This window comes from Hemitrygon akajei, chromosome 9 (genome assembly GCF_048418815.1).
Source record: "Hemitrygon akajei chromosome 9, sHemAka1.3, whole genome shotgun sequence".
Classification (NCBI taxonomy): Eukaryota; Metazoa; Chordata; class Chondrichthyes; order Myliobatiformes; family Dasyatidae; genus Hemitrygon; species Hemitrygon akajei.
Window position 1 is genome coordinate 143606527 of NC_133132.1, and position 26973 is coordinate 143633499.

Below are 26973 nucleotides of genomic sequence, written 5' to 3' on the forward strand. Positions count from 1 at the left end.
GGGTGGAAAGAAAAGGTGAAAATATATGGAAGAAGCAAGGTGATAGTTTATTAGCTCAACTTGCTTGTTTTTTCCCTTCTTCCCTCTGGGAGTGGAGGATGTACCCTGCCTGATATACTGGGATTGTCCTGCTTCACATTTTGCAACTCCTGAATTCTTGTTGAAGTTCTCACTCCCTAACTGTTCCCATTGACTCACTGACCTTCCACCTTATCCCCATGGTCGCCCCAGTTTTACCCTACCAGTCATACATTCCCTCCCCACATCGCCCAGGAGTTTCATGAGGTTCTTTTCTCTCTTTCCTGATTGCAATGAAAGGTCTTCAACCTGTAAAGTTTCTCTCTTCCCACAAAAGTGACATGACTTGCAAAGTATTTCCAGTATGTTTTGTCTTGATAATGAAGTAGTTTTCTTTACAATGATAAACGTCTATGCTTACTGCACTGAGACAGGGTGAAGATTTGATAAAGCAAGTGCAGACAGTTTCCTATCCCTGCTTTCAAATCCCTCTGATTTAGATCCACACCCAAAAGGTGTGGTCTGAAGGCAGAAGCAGGCTTTGTAGTAGGTAGGAATGCATGGTAACATCCCTTAACAAGAAAAACTTTGAGAGCTGGGGCACTTGAATGACCAACCAACAGGATTACTATTTACGCGTACTGTAGTTTTTAACAGAAAGGGCATTGTCACTTGAGGATAATTATATGAACTTCAACTAAATTCTCAATTTAAATTGAGGAGTTGTTTAATTTCTGGATTAAGCACCAGAGTGAATGCCATTACAATGAAATGCAGAGATTACACTTTCTACACTTGCAGCTTGTGACTTACCCTAGCGTATCACTGGCAGAAATATAAACAACAGTTTTATTCAGCATATGGGATGCACATCATTAGCAAAAGGGAATGGTAACGTTGCCAATTCAGTCATAGCGATGTGGGATCCACTGACATTGCTGACTATTCTGAGCCAGGTAAGGATTAGTTCCACTCCTGGCACCAATCCAGTATGTTTGCTAAAATATACTTACTCTGGGTGTGGTTGGATTGCTTGCCTGATGTTTAGAATTGAACCATATGTAATGCCCTGGTTACTATTACTACTGTCATGCTGTTATGTGTTTTATTTTCTGCAGCTTTTCTGTAAAACACAGTATGTTCTGTTAATTAAGCTTCACAGCTCAGTATTTTGGCTGCTGCTAAAATCAGGAGTTGTTTGCTCAGTTTAGGAATGTTGTGTCAGCCAATCAGGTGTGTCTTGGTAACATTCTGTCCAGTGGGATGCCATACAACATTTGAGAGAGCTTGGTGGCATCAGTTTCCTAGGAGACGGTGGGTCTTCTGTTGGCAAGTGGGAAGAAGAAGGCAGAGAAGAGCCCAAGGGAAGATGCTCACAGAATCCTGCCCGAGGGAGAGACCCCGTTGTAAGAAATGCTTTGTGCAGCTGGATGCTTCCAAGGAGGAAGTGCCAATACTCCTGAGTTAGCCATTTCGTTCATAACGGTCTTTGAGGGAAGTTCAAACCGGGTTGGTGACATGGGTTCAGTGTGTGAGTAATTAAAGCGAAGCACCGGACTAGCCAGAAACGAGCTCCAATGTTTATGCGCACATTTAATCCGGTTTTACTGTAATGGGCCCTTTTATTTTTCTAATAACTGTTTGTTAAAGTTGCAATATCTGCAAATATACTTTGACTTCAAGTTTCTGCTGCTGTAAGGTCTGTTAGTTCCTGGTGAGCGATAACTGCATGGGGCAGCACTTATACAGGATTCACCATAATTTCCGTTCCCTTACTGGAACGTTCCAACCCTCCTGTTTGGTTGAACCAGAATCATTCCGACCCAAGATGTGTGTTGCTGATTGAAGGTGGCTTCCCACCATTACCCATGCAATGTTGAGTCACGTGGCTGTTAGACTGAGTTAGCTAACGAGCCTAGTTTGTTGTGAGCCACATTGAGAGGGTTACATGTAATCTTGTCCAGCCTTCTCCACGTATCCCACTATGCTCAAAGATAATTCTGTGCATAGAGAAATACATTGACTTCTAGCTACTAAATGGCTCCTATTTAAAATATCCATCATTAAGAGTGTCAGGGGGCTGAAGTGAGTGTAGTTGTCATTGATATAGAGAAGGTTCTTGGGAAGCTGAAAGGTCTGAAGGTAGATAAGTCACCTGGACCAGATGATGTAAACCCCAGGGTTCTGAAAGAGGTAGCCAAAGAAATTGTGGAGGCATTAGTAATGATCTTTCAGGAATCTCTAGATTCTGGTATGGTTCTGGAGGACTAGAATCAGATTCAGGTTTAACATCACTGACTTGGCCCATATAGGCCTGGCAAAATGTGGGACTTGAGTTGATTTACTGAGGACTGTGATTTTATTTAAAATAGATGTAAATCTACATTGAGGGGTGTTGTAAAGTATGTAGATCATGTGTATGTTTGTGTATGTATGTAATTGTAGTGTGTGGCACGTGGCCAAGTGGTTAAGGCGTCGGTCTAGTGATCGTGAAGGTCGCTAGTTCAAGCCTTAGCTGAGGCAGTGTGTTGTGTCCTTGAGCAAGGCACTTAACCACACATTGCTGTGCGACAACACCGGTGCCAAGCTCTGTGGGTCCTAATGCCCTTCCCTTGGACAACATCGGTGACGTGGGAAACTGCCGGTCATCCATATAACCTTGCCCAGGCCTCAGTCATCATCGAAAATCGATGGACAGCCGAAGAAGATGTAATTGCAGGTAATTGCTTTTTATTTCTTCTTGCTCCTACTCTCTTCCACCCCGGTATTGTTAATATAAGTATTTACCATTGTGCAGTGAATTGCGGTTAGCCAATGCTTGTTTGTAGATATGTGTTTGTTCAATAAAGTTAAAAAATAAAGTTAAAAAAATGATATCACTGACATATATAATTAAATTTAATGTTATGCAGCAACAGTACATTGCAATATGTAATAATAAAACTAAATTAATATATAAGTATATATATATTAAAAAATGTTAAATTAAATAAGTAGTGCAAAAAAGAGAAAAAATGTAGTGAGGTAGTGTTCATGGGCTTAAGAAATCTGATGGCAGAGGGAAAGAAGCTGTTTCTGAATCGTTGAGTGTGTGCCTTCAGGCTCCTGTACCTCCTTCCTGATGGTAACTATGAGAAGAGGGTATGTCCTGGGTGGTGGGGGTCCTTAATGATGGATGCTGCCTTTTTGCGGCTTTGCTACTTGAAGATGTCCTGAATGCTGGGGAGTTAAGTGCCCATGATGGAGCTGACTGAGTTTACAATTTTCTGCAGCTTATTCCAATGATACCATCCATTCCATGGTACATCTGTAGAGATTTGCAAGTGACATACCAAATCTCCTCAATCTCCTAATCAAGTATAGTGCTGTCATGTCTTCTTTGTAACTGAGAGAAGGGAAGGAGACAGAGGAAAGGAAATTGTAAGCCGGTTAGCCTGGCTTCAGTTAATGGGAACACGTTAGAGTCCATTATTAAGGATGAGGTTACAGAGTACTTGGAGGCAGATGATAAAGTAGGCCAAAGCCAACATCGTTTCCTTAAGGGGAAAGGAAGAGGCTGTATGTCAACGATTTGGATAACAGAATTAATGGCTTTGTGGCTAAGTTTTCAGACAATACAAAGATAGGTGGAGGGGCAGGTAGTGTTGAGGAAGCAGGGAGTCTGCAGAAGGACTAGGACATGTTGTGAGAATGGGCAAAGTGGCAGATGGACTATAGTATAGGGAAGTACTTGGTCATACAGTTTTTTAGGAGTAAAGGCTTGGACTATTTTCTAAACAGGGAGAAAATTCAAAAATCAGAGATGCAAAGGGACTTAGGAGTCTTTGTGCAGGATTCCCTAAAGGTTATCTTGCAAGTTGAGTCAATGGAAAGGGAGGCAAATGCAATGTTAACATTCATTTCAAGAGGACTAAAATGTAAGAGTAAGGATGAGATGCTGAGGCTTTAAGGCATTGGTCAGACTACACTTGGAGTATTGTGAGCAGTTTTGGGCCCCTTATTTAAGAAAAGATGTGCTGACATTGGAGAGGGTCCAGAGGAGTTTCACGAGAATGATTCTAGGAATGAAGGGGTTAACATATGAGGTGCATTTGATGGCTCTGGGCTTGTACTCGCTGGAGGGAGGGTGAGTGGAATCTCATTGGAAACCCATCGAATATTGAGAGGTTCAGACAGGGTGAATGTGAAGAGGACATTTCCTCTTGTGCAGGAGACTAGGACCAGAGGGCACAGCCTCAGAGTATAGGGAAATCCATTTAGAACAGAGATGAGGAAAAATTCCTTCAGCCAGAGACTAATGAATTTGTGGAATTCATCGCCATGGATGGCTGTGGAGGCCACGTCATTGAATATATTTAAAGCAGAGGTTGATAAGATCTTGGTTGGTCAGGGCATCCAAGGATTACAGGGAGAAGGCTGGAGAATGGGGTTGAGAGGGATAATAAATCAGCCATGATGAAACGATGGAGCAGACTCGATGAGTTGAGCAGTCTAATGTCCTATGTGTTATGGTTTTTAAATTCCTCCTTTGCTCAATCCTTCCTCACAAGAATTTTAACCCGCCCCCAAGAACTGTTGTCTATGAATAAGATGCGTAAACACATCTTATTTTAATACCATGTAATCCAAAATCAATGTAACCTGCAGTAAATGCATCCGCAAAGCAAACAGCATTGTGAAGGACCCCACGCACCCCTCATACAAACTCTTCTCCCTCCTGCCATCTGGGAAAAGGCACTGAAGCATTCAGGCTCTCATGACCAGCCTATGTAACAGTTTCTTTCCCCAAGCTATCAGACTCCTCAGTATCCAGAGTCTGGACTGATACCAATCTACTGCCCTCTACAGTGCCTATTGGCTTTATTGGACTGCCCATTATTTATTGTACTGCCTGCACTGTTTTGTACACTTTATGCAGTCCTGTGTAGGTCTGTAGCCTAGTGTAGTTTTTATGTTGTTTTATGTAGTTTCAGTGTAGTTTTTGTATTGTTTCATGTAGCACCAAGGTCCTGAAAAACATTGTCTCGTTTTTACTGTGTACTGTACCAGCAGTTATGGTTGAAATGACAATAAAAAGTGACTTGACTTGATTAGTGACACTTGACATTATCCCTACAGAACTCACATCTTAAAGACAGACAAAGCAGAGTGAGCAGTGTAATGACCCCATATTAACATGCCGTGGAAGATCAGGCTCACGTTTCCACTCCATTCATTGTCATGGCGCACATCAATCTTCAGGAGGGTGAGGATCATGTTTGTATTTGCATTTTGTATCAATGCTTGTGAGTTTGTCCCACCAAGCTGCACGAAGAAATGTTACACTATCACCTAGATACAGGGGTGACAAACCTTTCAGAGAGCATGTGCCCAGATTGACAATAATCTTTTAAAAATATTCTCTTGCATGCCATTGTACAAACGTAGATTTGAGCAGAGATTATCATTGATTAATGAACTAGTAACAATAATTATGGACTTTAAGGAAACATGTTGAGTCATGTTGCATATTTGTGCATTTGTTGCATCATTGTTTTACCCATTAATTAAAGTACGTATAATAGAGACAGGTTGGAAATAAGTTAACCATTTTCAAAAAATATTAATATTAGACTTATAAAAGAACAAATGAAAAATAACATAATTTCTAAATAGTACTGTTATTGTAACTGCTTACTCTTCAGATACTGATGTGTACTCCAGGGCTGTGAGAATTTTAATATGTATCACCCAACTCACTGCTCTCGGGTTGTAAAGCAAAATGCTGTTTTATTTAGCAGTAAGGATTATGTATCTTGTTATTATGGGAGTGGTTTCAAGAATTGAGGGATATGACTATATGCCAACAAAATTTTTGTGCATGTCACCTTGGGAATGCATGTTCTTCTTTCTCACGTACTCCTAGTTTTTTTTTTCAGAGCTGTGCAATCTAAGAGCCGTAATCTGGATTAAATCATATTAACAATCATTTCCATGTGAATTTGCACCAATCTCCAAACCAGATCAAACAGTTCTGGTGGGGATCCTCACAAATGGGCCAGACACTTCCTTCCTTGCCAGATGTGCACCTAATGATTAACTCAGCCTGAACTGTAATTTAAGTCCTTCCCAGAGCATGGCTGCCATGAGGCCGTCGTACAAAATGCGGAGCATTACCCAGAGCCCATCAGTTAGGTGTCACTTGTGTGGCCACTAAGGGCACAATCTCACTCTGCACCTGACGGTCTAGGCTCACAGGAGGCTGTCAACCCATCTACCAAAGTGCTCAGACCAGTAGTGTGCTTTTTGGAGAATTTAACAAGTAAAACTCATTTAATTCCGTGTACGTTATCCATAAGCAGGAAGTATATCCTCAGTGTCAGCCTGACCCTGAGAGGACAACTCGCCAGCCCACTGGAGGAGATGAAGTGAATTGCGTGTTGTAAAAAGGTTTTAGGCTTGATCTGTATGGATGCTATTGGAGAATGGGGCTGGTAACAGTCAGTGGGGTTGTGGAAGGGGTGAATGTAGGGGAATGTGTACCAGCATTGAGGAGTGGATATTTATCATTATGGAGAGGTTATTTTGAGTTACCTTGCAAAAACATAACATTTTTTTCTGGCATTGTTCCATAGCATGATGGTTTCCCCCTTCTGGGATTTATTTTATTCCCCTCAAGAAACTTAATGCTTTTCCTACATCCATTCCGGTCTTCCCCTGCTTCGACAGACGTTAACAACTGGTGTGAGAAGGCAGAAGAGAACATTTAGAAAAGCGTTTGAACTTCCCTGCTAAGAGTGGAGGTTTTTGTTCCCAGTGGAAGAATTTTATAAATCTGTCATGGGGAGTCAATTTTTAAGGGTGGGTGTCTTTTTCATGTTTCTGTGAACTGGTGATGGAGGATGAACCTGGCTCCTCTCTGCCTGGTTGTCCTCTCTGGGTCAGCACCTCACCAGGCTGACGCCCAGGATATCCTTCCTGCTTATGGATTAAATGTGTTTCTTGCAATAAACTGCAAGCACTGCTGCCTGAAACAATCTCTTCAGGTAGAAGCTACACTGGAGCTATTACACTCTGACTTCAGCTACTTGCGTCATCTTATGTGTGTTGGGGGGAAGAATGGGGGTGGCCTGATCTGGGGTCAATTCTGCACAACATTTTGGCAGATTGAAAAGGTTGTTAAACAATTTCATTCTTCCTATTGGTATCCTCCAAGCCCTTCATTTCAATAGTGACCACTGTAGCTATGGCAACTAGGCCCTTGGCCTGAGCTCCAAAATGTTCTCACTAAGTTTCTGTCCCTCCAGCAACCTCTTTCTCTCCCAGAACCCTCCTTGAAACCTCTCACAAAAGACTTTAGTTTATGCTTTTGGCATTGTTTTCAGTGAATTGGTGTTAATCTTTGACATGAAATGCAGCCAAGTGAAACAAAAAAATTCATATTGGCAAGGATGTAGATACACAAATGATATTTCCTTTGGCTGAGGATCTAAGAACCAAGGGCATGGGGTCATAAAGTTAAAATAAGGGTTGGGCATTCAGGACAAAGAAGTTTCTTCACCCAGAGAGTTGTGAATCTTTGGAACGCACAGATTTTTTGATATTAATGCAAGTATGGTCTGAGTGTGGGAGTGTGGTGATGAGCTAAACAATTAGTACAATGACCTATTGCTGCAATGACCCATTACAATGACCTTTTTCTTGTGGAACTCAGCTCAGAAGTTGCAGAGAGGGGAGAGATTGCTCTACTACAGAGAGGGGAGACTGCCTTTTGATTGCTGCTGGGATCAATCTGCTATAGAGAGGAGAAACTGTCTTTTGGTCACTGGTGGGATCAATCGCTACTGGAGAAGGAAAGGCCTTCTGCTGTGCTCAGAGAATGTTACCCAGGTTTTCTGTGTTTTGGATGTGGACTTGGACTATAGACTTCCCCCCCCCCACAGTCTTATAATTTTTTATATTCTGTATTTTTCACCTGCGGGGAGGAGGGATTTTGTGGGTGGGGCAGGGGGATTTGGGGATTGATGTGCCTGTTCCATTTTTGATTGTTTTTTTGTGCGGGGAGGAGGGATCTGGGGGTTGATGACTATGCTGCCATTCTTTTCTTTCCTGGTTTCATGGCTATCTGGAGAAGAAGAATTTCATAGTTGCATACTTTGATAATAAATGAACCTTTGAACAATCTCAATACCTGAGTAATGAAAATTAAGGTGGGAACGTGAATCCACAAAATCTCCAACACATTGAGAGATCCTGAAGAACTTGCATTCAGGAAGATCACTCTACGGATTGGGGAACATGTTGAAGGTGCCGGGTGAGTGAACCAAGAGTACTGTCGATGTTCCTCTGATAACTCCAGCAGGTCCAACAAGCAGTGCGAGAGCAACTGCTGGTTCGACCCTGGAGCTTGTGAAGTGTCCAACAAGGGACAGCAATCCGCTGACATCACCCCTCGTTTTTCCCCATTTATGAAGAACATGATCACCAGTGTTCTTAAATCAATGAAGACAACTCCTCGGTTTTCCCTTTTTACATTTTTATTAATTTTGAAACTGCCACAACAAAGCAATAGCTACTGTCAAGGGTAGTATCCTGCTCCCATTCAGAAATTAGTAATATGATCATATTCTGCCTAATCCACATTCATATTCTTCCGACATAGAGCCAATGGTTATTACTGTCATCAGAAGAACAGAAGCAGCTGTGAGACAATGCTGTTGGGCATCTATTCAGTCTTCAAGCAAACAAATACAATCTCTCATATAATACTGCGGCTGCACACACCCAGCAGCTTGTTATGATGCTACAACATGATCAGTCAGACTGTGTTTGCTATTGGGCACTTCTTGACATTCTTCTGTTAAAACAACACCAGTCCTTTGAATTTCTCTGAATTACATTATTTCTGTAATACCTGCACTGACTTGCTGAGTTCCTTTGGATTTTTAAAAATCTGTAATTCAGAGGAAGCCCCTCCCACCCTGGTCTAGTTCCAGGAATAGTTATATACACAAGGCATCCCTTCCAAAGGAGTGGGAGAAATCTAGTTGGCTTCATTCACTCACACTTTCTCCTCTTTGGCAGTGACAGATAAGGCTGGCATCAGCTTCTTCCAACTTGGAAAAAGACCATCTGTGCTTCTGTCCACTTTCATCCTGACAATAAAAGAATGCAAAGGCACAAAACTAGATTGACTGCAGAAGGCAAGCATTAATCAGCTCCTATTCAGTTTTGTTTCTACCATGGAGACAGAAGAGATTCTGCAAATACTGGAATTCTGGGGCAACACACTCCCACAAAATGCTGGAGGAACTGAGCAGGTCAGGCAGCATCTACAGAAGGAAAAGAGCAGTTAACATTCCAGGCCAAGACCTGATGAAGGATCTCAGCCCTAAAGCATCGACTGCTCATTTCTCTCCATTGCCTGCCCTGTAGAGTTTCTCCAGAATTCAGTGTGTGAGTTCTTTCTGCCAGGGTTTCAGTGGTGTGGTACCAAGCCATAAACTCCAGGAAAGACAGAATTCTTTTAAAATCTCCAATTGTTTTCTAATAAGCTTTAAATGCCGCTGCTGGAAGTTCTGATTGATATTGCACAAGAGGATTGGACTTGCCTAGATTGCTCAGTAGTCTGCCAAGGCCAATGGATGATGCAAAGCTGATTGTAAGGGAATGGATGGCTGTTGGCAACAATGGAACCACTTCTGGGATAACTGGCTGTTGTTAGAAGCAGGGAGAAAACTATAGGTGGAGTGGGGGTGGATCCTAAATGGAATTAAACATATTTCCCTAAATTTTAAAAGAACATGTTCAATATCCCAGGTAGAGAAATTACAGATGGCCTTATCAGCAAAACAACAAAACAATAGTGATTGACTAAAGTGGTGACTTGTTCTTTCAGGATTGATATGCAAATACTCTAATTATTTTACAGATTTCTTTTTTCTGTTTTGGCTATTGAAGAATCTGATTCCCATTCTCCCTGGTCTTGTAAAACTTCGGTCAGTTTTCCCACTGTTCCATTCAGACAGGCATTGTATTATTTAGTTTGTGACTGCTACAATGATTTTGCTTTATTGCATCTGAGAAACCCACAATATAATTGGTTAATCAGCTTGCCTGATGTCTTCCTTGTTGTCAAATAGTATCAAACAGAGGAGACCCACTGAAGGATCTGTGAGGGCTGTTTTCTTTTGGTGTTACTGACAAACACTGTTCCCATATCTTTGATTACAATATCCTAAAGATAGATTTCAGAACAATGGGGCCATTTTTCCCAGGCAAATTTATTTCCCTAACCCTGGCAGGTGAAAGTGAAAATTCTAACCACATTGAGGTCCTTTAACGGTTCAGAGAATATCAACTAAGTCAAAGGACCAATATTTGGTCTTAAAGTACTTCATGTTTCCTTTCCTTCCCACCTTCATATCAAATCTAAATCCCATTCTACAGGCAATTTAAAGTATCACATAAACCCTCTTAGCCTTGGCCGATGTTGTCTTGTCTCCAGCTATTGTTTTGGGCTTTGCCTTCTGACTCAGGGAGGGTGATTGTCACAAGAACAGTGCACAAATCGCTCCCCATCTTGTTCTGCAGCAATATTAAGACTATAAATAAGTACTTTAGTTGTCATTATGGTTTTACAATGTCCCACAACAATAGCTTTAATATTTACATTTAGACACAGTGGCCATAGCTTTTTAGCACACTGAAGTTCCCTCAGATTGCAGCGGGCATTGTTTTCAATCAGCAGATGTGGGGACAGTAAGAGAGGCAGAAGTATTAATTAAAACAAATGCAATTGTTGAATAATCCACCTCTGATTTTCACTCTGTTCAGATAGTTATGTCTTCCTTCCACCTAGCATCTGATATCAAAGATGTGATCAGTTTGAGAAACTCTCTCTTTGGGGAATTGGGAGCATGAACCCACTATTTCATAGTGCTGTATTTAGGCTGTAACGTCTTCCTGACTGCACATCTCCTGGGATCATTTTCCAGCAGCTCAGAAGTTTACGTATACAGTATTCCTTTTTAAATAATTGTAGTGCATCAACTTTGTTAAATTTCAATTTTTAAAAAATGTTTACTTTGAAATTGAATGTGATTGTCTTTAAAGGGTTAAAGCTAATAAGGTTGTTGGGGATGGGACATGTATAAAAGTAGTTGCCCCATTATTGGACTCCCCATGACAGTTTTACTATGTGTAATCAGAGATTACTTTAGGATAAGCAAATGACTTCTAGTCATTGATTAAACATGGTCTTAGATAACATACCAGCAGTCACATGACTACAAAATTCATACCAGCAGTCATATGACTACATCCTAGGATTTCCCATGGTTTTCTCTGACCCCTACCAACAAGGAGGACAGGAACATCAACCACATAGAAACGGCAGCAAATCTACTTCCCTCTCCAATTTACACACCACTCTGACTTGGAAATGTAGGAGTTCCGATGTCATTGCTGGGTCTAAGTCCCAGAATTCCCTCCACAACAGCAATTTCCTCAGGACTGCAGTCCATCAAGGAGGCAACACGCCACCACCTTCTCCACAGCAATGAAGGATGGGCAATAAAAATTGGCTTTGCCAGTGATTCCCCACATCACAAAAAATGAATAGTTGAAAAAAAATTAAAATCTCAACTTGCAGTCTTCTCAGGGTTGCCATACTGGCAATCAGGAACTCACTGTGCAGGATTGTGGTAGCTGAACGGAGCAGTGACCTATCACACGATTGGTCCAAAGTGTTGTACGTCAAGCTACTGTTTCTTACCAGGCTTTTAAAAGCGTGTGGGGGATTTTCAGCGATCTGTCAAGGGACTTTACCTTGTTCACCATGCAAATTACTATTGACTATTTTGGACTGAATTTGAATTTGTGCAAGCTGATAGTCTGTTCTTTGGAGGTTGGCTACAGGCGCACAGGGAGGAGGAGCGGGGAGGCTGGCATTCTCCACTGCTAATGGTGCTCCATTGCCTCTTTCATCTGTTTATGGGGACTGGATGGGGGGTGGGGAGGAGGTCGACTTGGTGTTTGGGAGGGGCTGGTGAGACCAGGGAGACTACATGTTCTTGGAGAGGGATTGATAGCAGCAGTAGTAGAAGTGGGGAAGAGAAAGGGGGCATTTCAGCAAGGGTTCGGGTAGAGATGTAGGGTTCAGGGAGTGATGGCAGCATTTGGAGGAGTTTATTTACTTAGGGATATGGCAATGAGCCCACTCTGCTCAATTGCACACATATGACTAATTAAACTACTAACCTGTACATCTTTGGAATGCGGAAGGAAACCAGAGCACCCAGAGGAAACACACGCGGCCATGAGGAGAATGTGCAGACTCCTTACAGATTGTAGCGGAACTGAACCTGGGGGTGACTGTAAACCATTACACTAAGCACTGGGCTAACATTGTAGGCTTTGAGGGTAATCTGAGGAGTGGGTTATATATTTTAACTCGAGGCCCCCCAGGTCTGTGTACTCCTATGACAAGCTCACTCAGGACAAGAAGTCCAGGGTTTGCCTGCCATTTCAATAGGTCATGGGGAAATGGTGTGGAACTTGCGTTGGGGTTGTAAGGTTGACTTAACAACAAGAAGTGTTGAATCCATATTCATGAACTGCCATGACTTAACCTGGAAATGTTTGGAACTTTGAGCTGATTCAAACCTCGGTTTGAATACCGGTGGAAAATAAAGCACCATGTTACCCAGTTTCCAAGCCGTGTTTCTCCTATCAGTGGGGAAGAGATATGAACAACTCTGCATGAATTTCAAAGGAGACTCATATAGGATGGGGCATCAGAATCTTCAAAATGCTACAATTCATTAGGATTTGTCCCACTGGCTACATGCTCACTAAAAGCCTAACGCTTCATGGATATCAGGACCATAAGATCATAAGACATTGTAGCAAATTAGGCCATTCTGCCCATTGAGTCTGCTCCCCGTTCATCATGGCTGATCCATTTCCCTCTCAACCCTATTTTCCTGCCTCCTCCCCGTAACCTTTCGCGCCATGACTAATCTAGAACTTATCAACCTCTGTCTGAAATACACCCAATGACCTGGCCTCCACAGCCACCTGAGGCAACAAATTCCACAGATTCTCCATCTTCTGGCTACAGAAATTCCTCCTCATCTCTGTTCTAAATGGATGCCCCTCTCTATGCTGATGCTGTGCCCTCTGGTCTTAAACTCCCCACCATAGGAAACATCCTCTCCACATCCACTCTATCCAGACCTTTCAGCATGATAGGATTCAATGGGATCCCCCTTCATTCTTCTTAATTCCAGCAAGTAAAGGCCCAGAGCCATGAATGGCTCCTCATACGATAAACCAGAATCATTCTCGTGACCTCCTCTGAACCGTCTCCACTGTCAGCACATCTTTTCTTAAATAAGGGGTCCAAAACTGCTAACAACGCTTCGTGAGGCTTCACCAGTACGTTATAAAGCTTCAGCACTGGTAAGGCCTTATAAAAGTAAGGCTTCATAAGGCACTGGTGGCGCCTCAGCTGCCTTTAGGTGTCCTATACCTTAATTGAGAGGCAAATGCAGCTGAAACAATAACAAACTGGATAATGGAAAAATACAAATATGGGGAATCTAAAATAAAAACAGAAACTGCTGAATCACTCGAAAAGTCAGGCAGAATCAGTGAAATTATGAACAGAATTAACATTTCAGGTCCAATGCCCTACCCGAGGACCAGGAAATAGAGAAACACAGGTCTGAAGTTGCAGTGAAGTGGTGGGCACATGGGGGTGGGAATAGATAGAAGTAAGAGAATAATTGTGAAAGGGTGAGGTCAGGGTTGCCATGGAGATGAGTAATGGTCTGTCGGTTAATGGCAGCAGTCAGACAGTGACGGGACAAGCAATGGAGAATAAAATGTTGCAGGTTTGTTGGACATGGTCAGCAAGTCAGGAGGTGACCATGGAGAGAGGAGAAATGGAGCCAATGTCACTGATTGATGACTTAGAACAGAAATAGCGGTTCTGATGCGGACAGTGAAAGCAAGCTACCTGCAATTAAGCAATTCGATACTGAGTGTGAAAGGCTACCCAGTGTGCACGTTCCAAAGCTGAGGTGTTGTTCTAATTTTCCAGTGGGCCTTGCTCCAAATAGTGCAGGAAACCACAGGCAATAGTGCCACACAACAGGAAACTGAGGATTACGCCTGTGGACTGAATACAGATACTCCACAGAGTGTTCACCGAATCTGCATTTGAGTTTTCCAGTGTCAGCCAATCACAGATACTCATTTTACTCCATTTACCCCGCTCTCCTTGCCTTCTCTGCAAATTAAAGCAAACTTGTTTTTCCCTCTTCCCAGTTCTGATTTGAAGAGTATCTTTCCGCAGATGCTGCCTGATGCACAGAGTGGCTCCAGAATGTTCTGTTTTTGTAACTGGATTGACAGTCTCAGGTTGGGTGAATTATTTTCCAGTGGTAGTGGCACAGCATTGGTCACGGCAGGTAACCTTTCCAGCTGACAGGAATTGGTAAAAACTAAAGGGAGGGAGTATAACACATGATTTCCTAAGTTGCTGAAGTTGAGAAGAATTGAAGTCAAAGTGCTTTTAGACCGGGGTTCTCAACCCTTTTTTATGCCATTGACCAATACCATTCAGCAAGGGGTCCATGAACCTTAGGTTGGGAAACTCTCTTTGACATTCATACTGAAGAGACTTCAGGTCTGATGACCAACAGAGTCCTGTGTTTGATCAAGGGATCCCCAAATAAGGCAAAGTGACTTTCTGTAGCATGCCTGGATAAAAAGAGTATGATAATCTTTTTGAGGTCCCCATGTTTCTGATCTGCACCTCGATTACAAGGAGAGGACTGAACCACGTAACCTGCTGATACTCACCCTGCAAAGGTCATTCCTGTTACTCACGGAGAACTACCACACCAAGAATTGCTGTCATCGGGAGAAGCTTGGAGGAAACGGGGAAATAGAGTAAAGGGGAAAGCAAAACATTGGGGAAAAAAATCAGAAAAGGTAAAACTATTCAGTCTTATTCAGCTGTTAAATACAGTTAAACAATACATGGTGCTCTTAGCACAAAGAAAACCGCCTAGAATTGATGTTCATTTTAGTCACGCCGATGAGCTTGAGAGGAGCCGACAGAGAGAAGGCATTGGTCACTGGGAAGTCACAGAGCAAATCCGACAGTTCATCCCGCTCCTCCAGCTCATAGGTGGCATCGTTAAGCATCCGCTGATGCAAGTGGCAGGTCTGCTCAATCTTCAGCTTGCTGATTTCATTGCGAAGGCGCATCAGTTGCCTGGCCAGCTGTTGGTCTTGCAGACGCATTTCTGTCTGTTTTTTTTTTGTTTTAAACAAAAACTCTGTGGATTATTATTGTAACAAGCAGCAAAAACACATGAATACTGCATTAGCAAACAGGCACATTTTCTGGCTTGGTGTACTTGGCAAAACAGCCATTACAATGTTAGTTGCCGCGGTAGCATAGTTACACTGCTTCACTGAAGATAGGTCTGAGGAGTGTTGAAGATTTTCCATAATTTATATAGTAAATTCTAGTTTACATGCAGTAACTGACAAAAAAAATTGGGAAGTATGCCCAGAAATAATTTAACTTTTCACTTTTAATAAATATGTCATCAAAAAAAGGCTGATGGCCTTTGTATATTTTCTTATGTCAAATTTAAGGACAGATGGAATTGAAGCCAGAGTAATTATAACAACGTGAAACCTTCTTGCCTAGCCCACCGATATTATTCACTCAGCAAACAATTGCTTTGTAGCAAATACCTTCTTAAAAGCATTGATTTCTTGTTCCATGCCTCTCTGTCTAGCTGACTTCTTGTTGATGAAGATAACTAAGTTTCACAGATCAACAACTTATCTTTTTAGATATTTAACTTTAGGAATGTAATCGAATTGCAATTGTATTTACTGTCTATTGCCAAAAATGTAATCAAATAAGACCATAAACAATAAGATATTGGAGCTGAATTAGGCCATTTGGCCCATCGAGTCTGCTCTGCCATTTCATTATGGCTGATCCATTTTACCTCTCAGTCCCAATCTCCTACCTTCTCCCTGTGTCCTCTCATGCCCCAACCAATCAAGAATCTATTAACCTCTCCCTTAAATATTCACAAAGACTTGGCTTCCGCAGCTGCCTGTGGCAAAGAATTCCACAAAAACTAATTACAATGTCAAATTAACAATGTCATTAAATAGGATGTATTACTCTAGACTAAAATTTGCATCAGTATAATATGCAAACTCAGTTATATTGCTACCCATTTCAGTCGTTTGTTGATATCTGATTGTAACTGACAGATATGATGTTAATGGTCAATGCCCCGGTATACTGTACAGAAGGCTGCGATTCTAAATGGTGTACTTCTATGTGCTTTACGGATACTTTCTTCGCTCTCAATACTTCTTTCTTTCTTCATTCTTGATTTTTCACTTGTCAGAGTTAGCCGTTGCTACTCTTGTCACCTACCACCAGCTTTTATTTTCATTCAGGGATACAGCACAATGTCAGGCCCTTACAGTTGAACGAGCCCGCGCTGCCCAATTACGCCTGCGTGAACAATAAACCCCCTAACCCCATATGTCTTTGGGATGTGGGAGGAAATCCACACAGTCGCAGTGAGCGTGTGCAAACTCCTCACAGACAGCAGGATGAAATGAACCAGCATCGCTGGCGCTGTTAGAGCGTTATGCTAATCACTACGTGACTGTGCCGCCCCAAGTTCTAGCTCTCAAATATTATTCCGTTTTTCCCCTTCACAAGCATCATAATTGCAGCTTTTCTCTCAACTTTCCCTAGCACCAGTCAAAGATATGAAGAGATATTAGTTTTTAAAAAAAACTAATTTGTTAAGATGTTTCAGAAGTTCCAATATTAAAATTCCTCAATTTATGAGATTATTATTGAAGTAAACAAGATGACAAAGGGGGTGGGTGAAGAAAATTAAGGTGACTAAAAACTGAATATAAAAATAATTCAGCCCCCACAACTGCAATAAAATAAGATAGCTAATATCAGCAAATGAAAGATCACAGCTCTGTCTGGGAGAAAGACACCTTCTTTCTACTACATGGTTTGCATTTATTGTGTAAATTTTCAGGTAAATAAAGAGGAGGATCAGGTTAGATGGCCCTGGAGTCTTCACCCATTCAGTATGATCACAGCTGTTCTCATCACTGGCCTCATATTGTCTTCCTTATCTGAATCCTGTAACTCTATTTCCCCGTGGGTTAAAACTTTATCCGCTTCAGCTTTTGGTAAATGACAGTATTGTGCTTTAAAGAAATGGCTGTTGCCAGTAGCAATCAATTGCTGTGAAAAGAACTGCTCTTGATCACAAGGTGTGTGAGAGTGTGTGGTGACGCTCTGTTAAAACTATCATCCCTTCCATGATGCCATGGGATAAGCACCTTTGATGTGATATCTCTTCGGCAAAGTGAGCTTTATTTTAAAGCGGGGATTGAATCCTGAGCTGGCTTAAGGCACGTGCATTATGCTCAAGACACAGAAGCCTGCTTTACAGTTGATCTCACAGTAAACAAGTTGTTCAGGTAAAAATTTAAACTGCCAAGATTTGAAGTTTGCCATTTACAAAAAAAAAGTAAGAAAATCAATTTGCCCAAGTATTATTCAAATTTCAGTAATAAATAACCTTGAGGAGAAACAGAAAAGGAAAATGAAAGAGAATGTATTTAAGCTTACCAATTCCTTCCTGAGCCAGTTCAATGCCTGGTCAATATTTTCAAAGTCACTGAATTTCCCTGGAGTCAAGCTCCTATCCTTGTCAGAATTCTCACTGAGTTGCTTTTGTGCTTGCTTGAAGTTGCTGGGGTCCTCACTGGGCTTCTTTGTAGCTGCAGGCTCTTGGTCATCCAATGGCTTTGTGCTTTTCCAGTCTTTCCCTTCCAGATTTGCTTTCCACTCTAGGTAAGAAGGCCTCCTGGTTTCAAGCCTCAGTTTCTGGGTCAGTGCTTTTAAACTCCTCAGGTGATCATCAGTCTGACTCTCTGGGTTGTCCTGTTCGTCTTCGAAAAGACTTACTTCAAGTTTTGGCACAGACCAGGAGGCCATTGTGCCTTATTTACAGCGTAGCTGTTATCTGTAACAGAGAACAGAACCTCACTTTAAAAAAAAACTAACTTATTAAGACATTTCAGAAGTTCCAACGTTAAAATTCCTCAATTTATGGGATTATTATTGAAGTAAACAAGACTACCTTAAGAACTAATTTTATTTGGATTGTAAAGAATCATAAAATATAGCATTAATAATGATCATTCAGTGTATAAATATTTTTTATAATGCTCAATATAAAGAAAACTCAAAATCTAAAGATGTTAAATAACATAACCTTTTTTATAGTGACACCTTTCCGTTTTTGAAGATTGTTTTCTGACATCAAGTTCTGATAGTCATGAGTAATGGAAACACATTCCAATTTTTGAACCTACACACAGATGGCTGCTGTTTCTGCCTGTTTCCTTTAGTGCCCAGCAGGCCACAGACTCAGTACACAAACACTCAGCTGCAGGTTGCCTGTCTTAACCGAACAACAAAATCCACCATGGACAGAATTCATTCATCATTGTAATAGTCCCAACAGTAAACTGAATATTCTGTTGTTTGACTCAGCACACTTGTTTACCACCTGTCATTGTTGATGCGATTGCAATAGCAAACCTGGGCTCTAAACTTGCGGGCGGTAAACGCCTTCCATGTGGCTGAGTATTCCTGCCAGGAAGCTGTGATGCCATTACGTTGGAATAAAAAACACCAGGACGTTTATGGATGCCAGGAATTTACTTGAGCACCCTCCCATTAAGCACACTGACTTTATCTAAAGGTCAATAGAAGCTCAGATTAATGACTATCCGGACTTGCTGGACAATTGAGAGTCGCCAAGGAAATTTCCAGTGACAAATGTAGGAATACTTAAAAGAGAACAAGTTGGCGGAATTTAGAAATAAATGAAGTTTTATTTTAAATCATGTAAAGAGAAGAATAAATTAACAAGATCATCACTGGGACTTATTGGGGTGCTTTGTTAATTAGCTGATGTAACTTCAGTGTAGGATTGAGAAAAAAACTTTTCATCTCAGCTGGGGTATTTCATCATTTACCTGTTAGCAAGAAAACTCATGAGGAAGCATAAAGCAGATTTAATACTCAACAACTAAAGGTGGCCAACATCTTCTAGATTCCTTTCTTGCTGAACGGTGATTTGTAATAATATTCCACCTGTAAGGTTGTGAACAATACATTCACCTGGTAGCTTAAGGCAAGGTGACAAAGTACAGAGAAAGTTTTAAATGCTTAGCGTGCATAGATAATTAATCTGCCACTGAATCTCTTGAGCATAGCTTCAATAAATTTGAGGGTGAGGAATGATTTGTGAATGACTGGCAGATAAACTTCAGCAACAGTTTTTAGCGGTTGTGGTGGGGTTGGTCCTGAGCCTCTCCCTAAAGCGGAATCCCATATTTTCTAGGGCAGCCGAATTATCTTTCAAACCTGTTCTGATAATGCTGCTTCAATATCAGCTTTCCATTGGCAATAGCTCGCCGAACCCTGTTAGTGATTGGAGGAATCATGCAGTCAGAATTACAGAATTGGGTGTTGCAACGACCAAGCTCCTTGCAGAACACAAGCATCGTTCACTTTTGATTACTTTTCTAACAGGTGGCCACTGTTTGACTATTTAGTTTGCCTGCCATATAATTCTTTATTCTGCAATTAAATATTATCCATTATCTGGAATGAGACTTGCCGGACAGTCTGCTGTCAACCCACGCCTGAAATCGGCTGAAGGTAGCCCCTCTGCTTCAGATACTCCTGTACTTAGCACAGGTTCAATTTTAAGTAGGCTTTTAATAGGCTTCCATTAGTCCACTGAAAGCAGAGGTGCTCAGGTTAGGATTGGAGGTCACTGATTAAGAGGTTGATTATACCTGCCTTTACCCATCACCTTCTAGCTAGCCCTCCTTCCCCTCCCCCCCCACCTTTCATTCTGCCATCTTCCCCCTTCCTTTTCAGTCCTGAGGAGGGGTCTCAGCCCAAAACTGTTTATTCATTTCCTGACCTGCTGAGTTCCTCCAGCATTTTGTGTGTTATTCAGGATTTCCAGCCTCAGCAGACTTTCTTGTGTTTATGATTTGCTGATAGACCTTGGTTTGTTGAATTTTAGTGGCTTAATCAGTTTAAAATTTGTAAACATTTATCTTTGATTTATTTAGTGTGTCCTCTGTTGGGGGTATTACCCTTTACAGTATCATTTTTAATATTCTCGATCTGAAAAATGTTATTTCATACTTCTGCATATTGAATGGCATCCACTCCTACCAGTCTAATGCACTAATTATGTCCTCATTTGTCTATGAAAGTTCCCAGTCATCCAGGTCATTCAGCAGTAAATCAAGATAACTGGACTTGCTGGTTGTCTAGAAGATGTTTCGCCACTCATCCGAGAGGCTTCTTCAGTTCTGATCCATGGCGGGTAGTTTTCCGGCTTATAAACTCTGTGAGTTGTTTAATGGTATAGCAATCACATGAGGGTTGTGTTAAGAGTCGTAGAGGTAATGAGAGGGTCATTAGTCTCATCTTTGAATGAAAGGAGATGTGAACTGTTGTGGAGACGCTGGTGTAGAGATGTTAGAACTGCATTGTAAGTAGCTGATAGGTGGTGTCGTACCCCACCCCCTCTGTTCAGGGATGGGTGTTCCAGATTGACATATATGGCTTCTTTATCTCCTCTTTCAAACCACCTACAGCCTATCTTGATGCCAACTTATATTACATATCCTCTTCCTGTGTATCATTCATATTCCTCCAGCCCCTTCATATTCTTATGACTATCTAAAAGCCTCTTAAATTCCACCAAAACTTCCCAATTTCACTTCTAAACTTGGAAACCCACTCTAAACATCTACCATTCTCTGCTTAAAAACTTACCCCGCACATCACCTTTAAACTTCCCTCCTCTAACATTAAAAGTACGCCCTCTAGTTTTGCCATTTCCATCTTGGGGGGGGGGGGGGGGGGAGAATTCTGTCTACATTATTCATGCCTCTCGTAATTTATAAAAAAAACCTCTGTTAGGTCTCCCATCAACCTCTGAAGTTCTAGGGAGTCTGTCCTATCATTCCTTATACGCATAGCTCTCACCAGTTATACCAGGCAGTCTCTTCTTCACCCTCTCCACATCTTTCCTATGATGGGGTGACCAGAATTAACAGTAGACTCCAAGTGAAGTCTGACTAAAGTTTATATAGCTGCAGAATAACTTTATTACTCTTATACTTAAAACCCTGACCAATGAAGTCAAGAATGCCGTATGTGCAGACAGAAACTCTCTTGAGTATTTCCAGCACTTCTTGCTTTTACTTCAGAATTCCAACATCTGTCAATTTTGCTCTCAAATAATAAATTGAGGTTTCTTGTCAATTTGTTTCCTGAAGGGATCTGCAATCTGTGCTTCACATTGCTCCAGTTCCTCACCTTCATTCATAATGTGTGTCTAGACCTGAATTAGCCAGGCTCTTCAATCAACATCATATATAGTAGAGAGAAAAAGACCCTGGAACATTTTTAATTCCATTTTCACGAATGGTAAAGTAGAATGACTCTCAAAAGGCAAATAGACAAGGATTTACATTTAAATAGTATGAAAAGAAAGAGTGAAAAGGCAGAAAAATAGTCAAATTGTTCCAGCTGGGGGGGTTAGTATAAGTAAGAAGGACTGAATGACCTCTATGCGATTTTATACACTACAGAAGTAATCACTTTAAATATTTTCTGGTACAGTCACTAATACTGATTGATTGTTTTTGAAATAAGGTATACAGTTTATGAAAACAATTTTCTGCTTATAAATCTTTCTGTATTCCACTTATTGAATTTTTTTAACAGAGATCATTACTTATTTGTCTATATTCCAGTGAGTGAAGGGCATTCCCACACTTTTGCTCCCCTCAGAACAACCCTTCCATCTCAGTAATTAATCTATAGTGTATCATCAACAAGGAACAACATCTTTCCATGGGTAAGAGAAGAAACCGCACACAAGATTCCATGTAAAGCTTTGTACAAAAACAGCAAGATTCTAACATTGCATCAGAGTTCCAACATCCTTCCCAGCTGTAGTGGCACCTATCTATCTATACATTTGTAAACACATTCAGATCCCTCTTTAAACAATTTAACAGTTTGTCATCATTTCTAAAATATGTTTTTTTTCTAATCTTCTTTCTAAAAAGAACAATCTTACTTTTCATCACATTATACACTCAATGCCATCTTCTTCCTACAGAAATTTCTGTCCAGTTTGTTCCTCAAGCTCTACATCTTTCTCACAGCTGGGTTCATCTCAAACTTACTTATCTTCCATTTTTCAGATTTTCACTGTGGCCAATTCCATGTATACTGATTCATATGGCAAAAATGGGCCAACCGAAGGATGATGCATTATTCATACTTTTGTTTTCTACCAATCAGTCCTCACTGGTCTTACTACTCCAAATCACAAGCCTTATTCGTTAAATACTTTTGAACAATACCCAGCACTTATTGGCCTCCTCGTTAAAGGTGCCAGATGCAGCAAAACATGAAAATATTTTCATTTTATGAAATATGCCTTCTCCACCCAAACACAGTAAAATGCTCTAAAACCGCCGTGACCACTTGTGAATAGCGATTTCTAGCACTTTCCGATAACCGATGTCAGGCTCTCTGGTTTATTTTCTTTCCGGAAAAGCATCATTATGTTTACTGATTTTCATTCTACTGGAATCATTCAAGAAACCCAGAATTTTTATTCCCCTGAAGATCATCACCAATTTATACAGCGATTTTTTAGAAATCATGAGTTACAGAGCATTTATTTGCACTTTGCTAATGTTAATTACTTCAAGTTCCTCAATTAAGTTCATTGGCTTCTCTCTATTTTTGGTTTGTTGTATTGTGTCTTCTACCATGAAGCAAAACAAAATATTTGTTTAACGTTTTAGCCATTTTCTTCTAATCTTAAAGTACAGAATGTTCTACCCCCAGTGAATGGTATACGTACTTAAATCTAATTTTACAATCAGACATCTATAACTAGTTACAAATAGATTATTAAGATTTAGGACTGGCATGAATCGCCCTTGTTCGTTTTCTTTAACATGGAAATATTTGTACTCACATGCTAATACTATCTTAAACGGTTGGCGAAGATATATTTCGTTTTGAGTGCTGGTTAATATTAAGATTCTATTATTGCAAAAGCGGGAGGCAATCCTTTGTAGTGAGCCCCCACATGGCATGGATCAGAAATGTCAGATTCTGGTGGTGTGACAGTTTCATGGGTGAAACTGCCCGCCAATTCTCACTCCTTCACTCTGCCCCCTCCTCTAGATCCTGTAAAACGGGAAAGGTTTTGTTTAGGCAGGTTAAAAAAAAGAACATACGGAAGCAAATCGGACTACCCCTTCATTTCTCACATTTACCATTCTGTTCATGAGAGCCAGAAAGCCGACGTCCCTCCGAATGCACTGAGGCAGAAGGTGTGCTCACCTGCTTTTACTGAGGGAAGGAGAGGAGCCCAGGGTCCATGTTGCCCCTTTCTGATTGCACCAACTACCCGCAGCCGGCGGCCAGAGCTTCTTCTCAGCACGAGTCCCTGGGAAAGAGCTGGGATTTCTGCGTCAGGGCCGTTGCCGGGAGACCGCAGAGGGTATTTAGCTCCAGTTATTCCTCAGCTCCTCGTCTGTGTGTGTGTGCGGTGCAGACTCCTATCTGTCTCACTCCGACAGGGATTGCAGCACCAGCTGCCCGGGTCCTAGCGCCTTCATGTTACCGCCTGTCCCAGTTGTGGCGAGTCAGTGCACACAAGAACGGTTTTCAGGGCAGGTCTCGGCAGGCAATAAAGAACAGCTTAGATTCTTGATTTTAATGCCTTGTTGACTATTAGTTAAATTTAGTTCCCGATTTTCTTTTTATCTTCCTTAAGTTTTCATCCTGTTCACTTGGACCTATATATTTCCATACAAATTTCTATCCGGTTCTGCTCTGAAATTTTGACATGTTTTCGTCCTTTGTAAGCGGCATGGCGGAAGAGTGAAATGGACGATATTAAGTAGGTAACAATTTATCCAATCACTTCCATTTCCCACTTTCACAGATTTATACAGAAGGAAGTGGAACCGTGGCCCTGACTTATCCCAAGTTGGATCTGAATCTGATGAAGTTCCCGAATGGCTGCTCTGCCTAACATTAACGAATACCGTACTGTACTTTCTGAGAATAAGCCTAAGTGTCTGGTCCAAGTGGCTGAATCATTCGCTTAACTGTAGTGGGAATGTTTTATCTTCTTTTTCTAAATGACACGTTCTTTTAATGGATGGAATATATTCTGCAATGTAATTCAACACCATCCTGCAGAAAGCACTAATTTACCAGTGGATGGAGCTGATAATGAAGGGATAGCTACACACCTGGAAATAAACTGAATTTGTTGCTCAAAATAATGAATGTTTCGTTAAAGTTAAACCTTGCTCTTGGATGCTTGACGTGGCATTATTCCCTGGTGCGTAGGAGAATGAGGGGTGATTTGTTAGAGGTATATAAAATTATGATGGGTATAGATAGAGTGAATGCAAGCAGGCGTTTTCCACTGAGGTTAGGGGAGAAAAAAGACCAATGGACATGGGTTAAGGGTGAAGAGAGAAAAGTTTAAAGGGAACATGGGGGGGGGGGGCTTCTTCACACAGAGAGTGGTGGGAGTATGGAATGAGCTGCCAGATAAAGTGGTAAATGCGAGCTCACTTTTAACATTTAAGGAAAACTTGGACAGGTACATGGATGAGAGGTGTATGGAGGGATATGGTCCAGGTGCAGGTCAAGTGGGACTAGGCAGAAAAATGGTTTGGCACAGCCAAGAAGGGCCAAAAGGCCTGTTTTTGTGCTGTGATAATGTTCTATGGTTCATTACAAATGTTGTATCTCTGCAGCTGCCTAGGATCAGTTTGCTTAATTCCTATTTTTAACTATTCTGAAGTACAAAGTAAAATTATTATCTAAGTTCATATATCACACCATATACAAACCTGAGATTCATTTTCTTGTGGGCATACTCAATAATCCACAATGGAATAATGATTATAATAAAATCAATAGAATCAGGAGTCTGATGGTTGAGGGGTAATAACTACTCCTGAAGCTGGTGGTGTGAATCCTGAGGCTCCTGTACCTTCTTCCTGGTGGCACAATGAGAAGAGAACATGTGCTGGGTGATAGTGTCCCTAATGATGGATGCTGCTTTTCTGTGAAAACATATCATGTAGATGTGCTCAATGTTGGGGAGGGCTTTACCTGTGATGGACTGTACCATATCCACCACTTCTTGTAGGATTTTCCATTCAAGGGCATTGGTGTTCCCCTGCCAGGCTGTGATGCAGCCAGTCAATATACTCCCCACTGCACATCTATAGGCGTTTGTCAGAGTTTTAGATCTCATGGTAAATCTTTGCAAACTCCTAAGGAAGTAGAGACACTGAGATGTTTTCTTCCTAACTGCACTTACATGCTGGGCCCAGGACAGGTCCTCCAAAATAATAACACTGAGGCACTTAAAGTTAATAATAGATCTCTGGTTTCCTCCTCCAGAAGCCAATAATCAGCTCCTTGGTCTTGTTGAAAAGGAGTAAGAGATTGTTGTAATGGCATCACTCAGCTAGATTTTCAACCTCCTTCCTGTATGCTGATGTGTCACCACCTTTGAGTCAGCCAATGACAGAAGTGTTGTCAGCAACTTTGAATATGGCACTGGAACTGTGCTTAGCCACATTGTCGTAAGTGTAAAGTGAGTAGAGCAGGGGGCTAAGCTCACAGCCTTGTAGTGCACCTGTGTTGATGGAGATTGTGCAGGAGATGTTGTTACTAATCCAAACTGACTGGGGTCTGCGGGTGAGAAAATTGAGGATTGAATTGCACAAGGCTGTATTGAGGCCAAGGTCTTGAAGCTTATTGATTAGCTTTGAGGGGATGATGGTATTGAATGCTGAGCTATAGTCATCCTGATGTATTCATCTTTTTTGTCTACATGTTCTAGGTTTGAGTAGAGGACCAGTAAGATGCCATCTGCTATGGACCTGTTACTCTGGTAGGCAAATTGGAGTGGATCCAATCTCGGGCAGGAGTTGATATGTTTCATCATCAACCTCTCAAAACACTTCACCACTCTGGATGTAAGTGCTACTGGATGATAATCATTGAGGCAAGTTACCACATTCTTCTTAGGCAATGATATAATTGAAGCCTGCTTGAAGCAGATGGGTACCTCAGATTGCTGAAGTGAGATGATTTCTCTCTCTCTCTTTGCTTCCTATTTCACATTCCCCATTGGTGACACTGGCTGAGACCTTGCAGTTAATTGCCTGGGCTGAACCACGAAAGCAGCCACCCATAAATATGGAATCAGCTTGGTCTGGATTTCGCTCTTCCCCGTCAATGGGCTCCGCCACCCATTGTATTCTTTGTGTCAAACTGCTATGACGACATCACATGGAAATATTCTCACAAGCTGTAAACCTGGGAGTAAAAGCCACAATTTTTGAGAAACACTTGTACATAGAAAAATAAAAGGAAATGACAATTGATTCTTAATTACAATGTTAAAGTGATATTGCAATGTCATGAACTTTTTAAATAAACCACAAATTCAGAAAAACCTGTTGAATGCTGTAATATTTAGTGTGAGGGAATAAAAATCCACAAATATAAAACTAACATTTGAGCACCAGAAAACTATTAAGCAGTGATTATAACCAGTGTACTATTAAAATCCCATGCAACAAAGTTTAATACTTTTACAGTAGTAATAAATGCCTTAGATTTTCATCAGATTCTGGAATTTGGAAAATCAAAGTGGTATAGATTGCAAAATAGGATTTCCTATTGAGAAGCAGTAAATCAGTATTAGTACT

The 26973-nt window shown here is 41.2% G+C and overlaps 1 protein-coding gene across 4 annotated transcripts; it reads right to left on the reverse strand.

Moving 5' to 3' along the window:
* Positions 1–8516: 8516 nt before the first annotated feature.
* LOC140733608 (protein FAM167A-like) lies at positions 8517–26674 on the reverse strand. 4 transcript variants are annotated; one of them, XR_012100322.1, is made up of 5 exons: positions 23564–24672; positions 23193–23407; positions 17717–18113; positions 14869–15321; positions 8517–9152 (listed from the first exon to the last, which is right to left on the reverse strand). XR_012100322.1 is itself a non-coding variant. In XM_073057176.1 (4 exons), exons 3-4 carry the CDS (start codon positions 18083–18085, stop codon positions 15058–15060), a joined length of 633 nt encoding a protein of 210 aa, XP_072913277.1. In that variant the 5' UTR covers positions 18086–18113; positions 23193–23407; positions 25096–26674; the 3' UTR covers positions 8517–15057. The 4 variants fall into 4 exon arrangements, 3 of the variants coding, with proteins under 3 accessions (XP_072913277.1, XP_072913276.1, XP_072913278.1); XM_073057176.1 differs by lacking the exon at positions 23564–24672 and adding an exon at positions 25096–26674 and having other exon boundaries at positions 8517–15321; XM_073057175.1 differs by having other exon boundaries at positions 8517–15321.
* Positions 26675–26973: the final 299 nt, after the last annotated feature.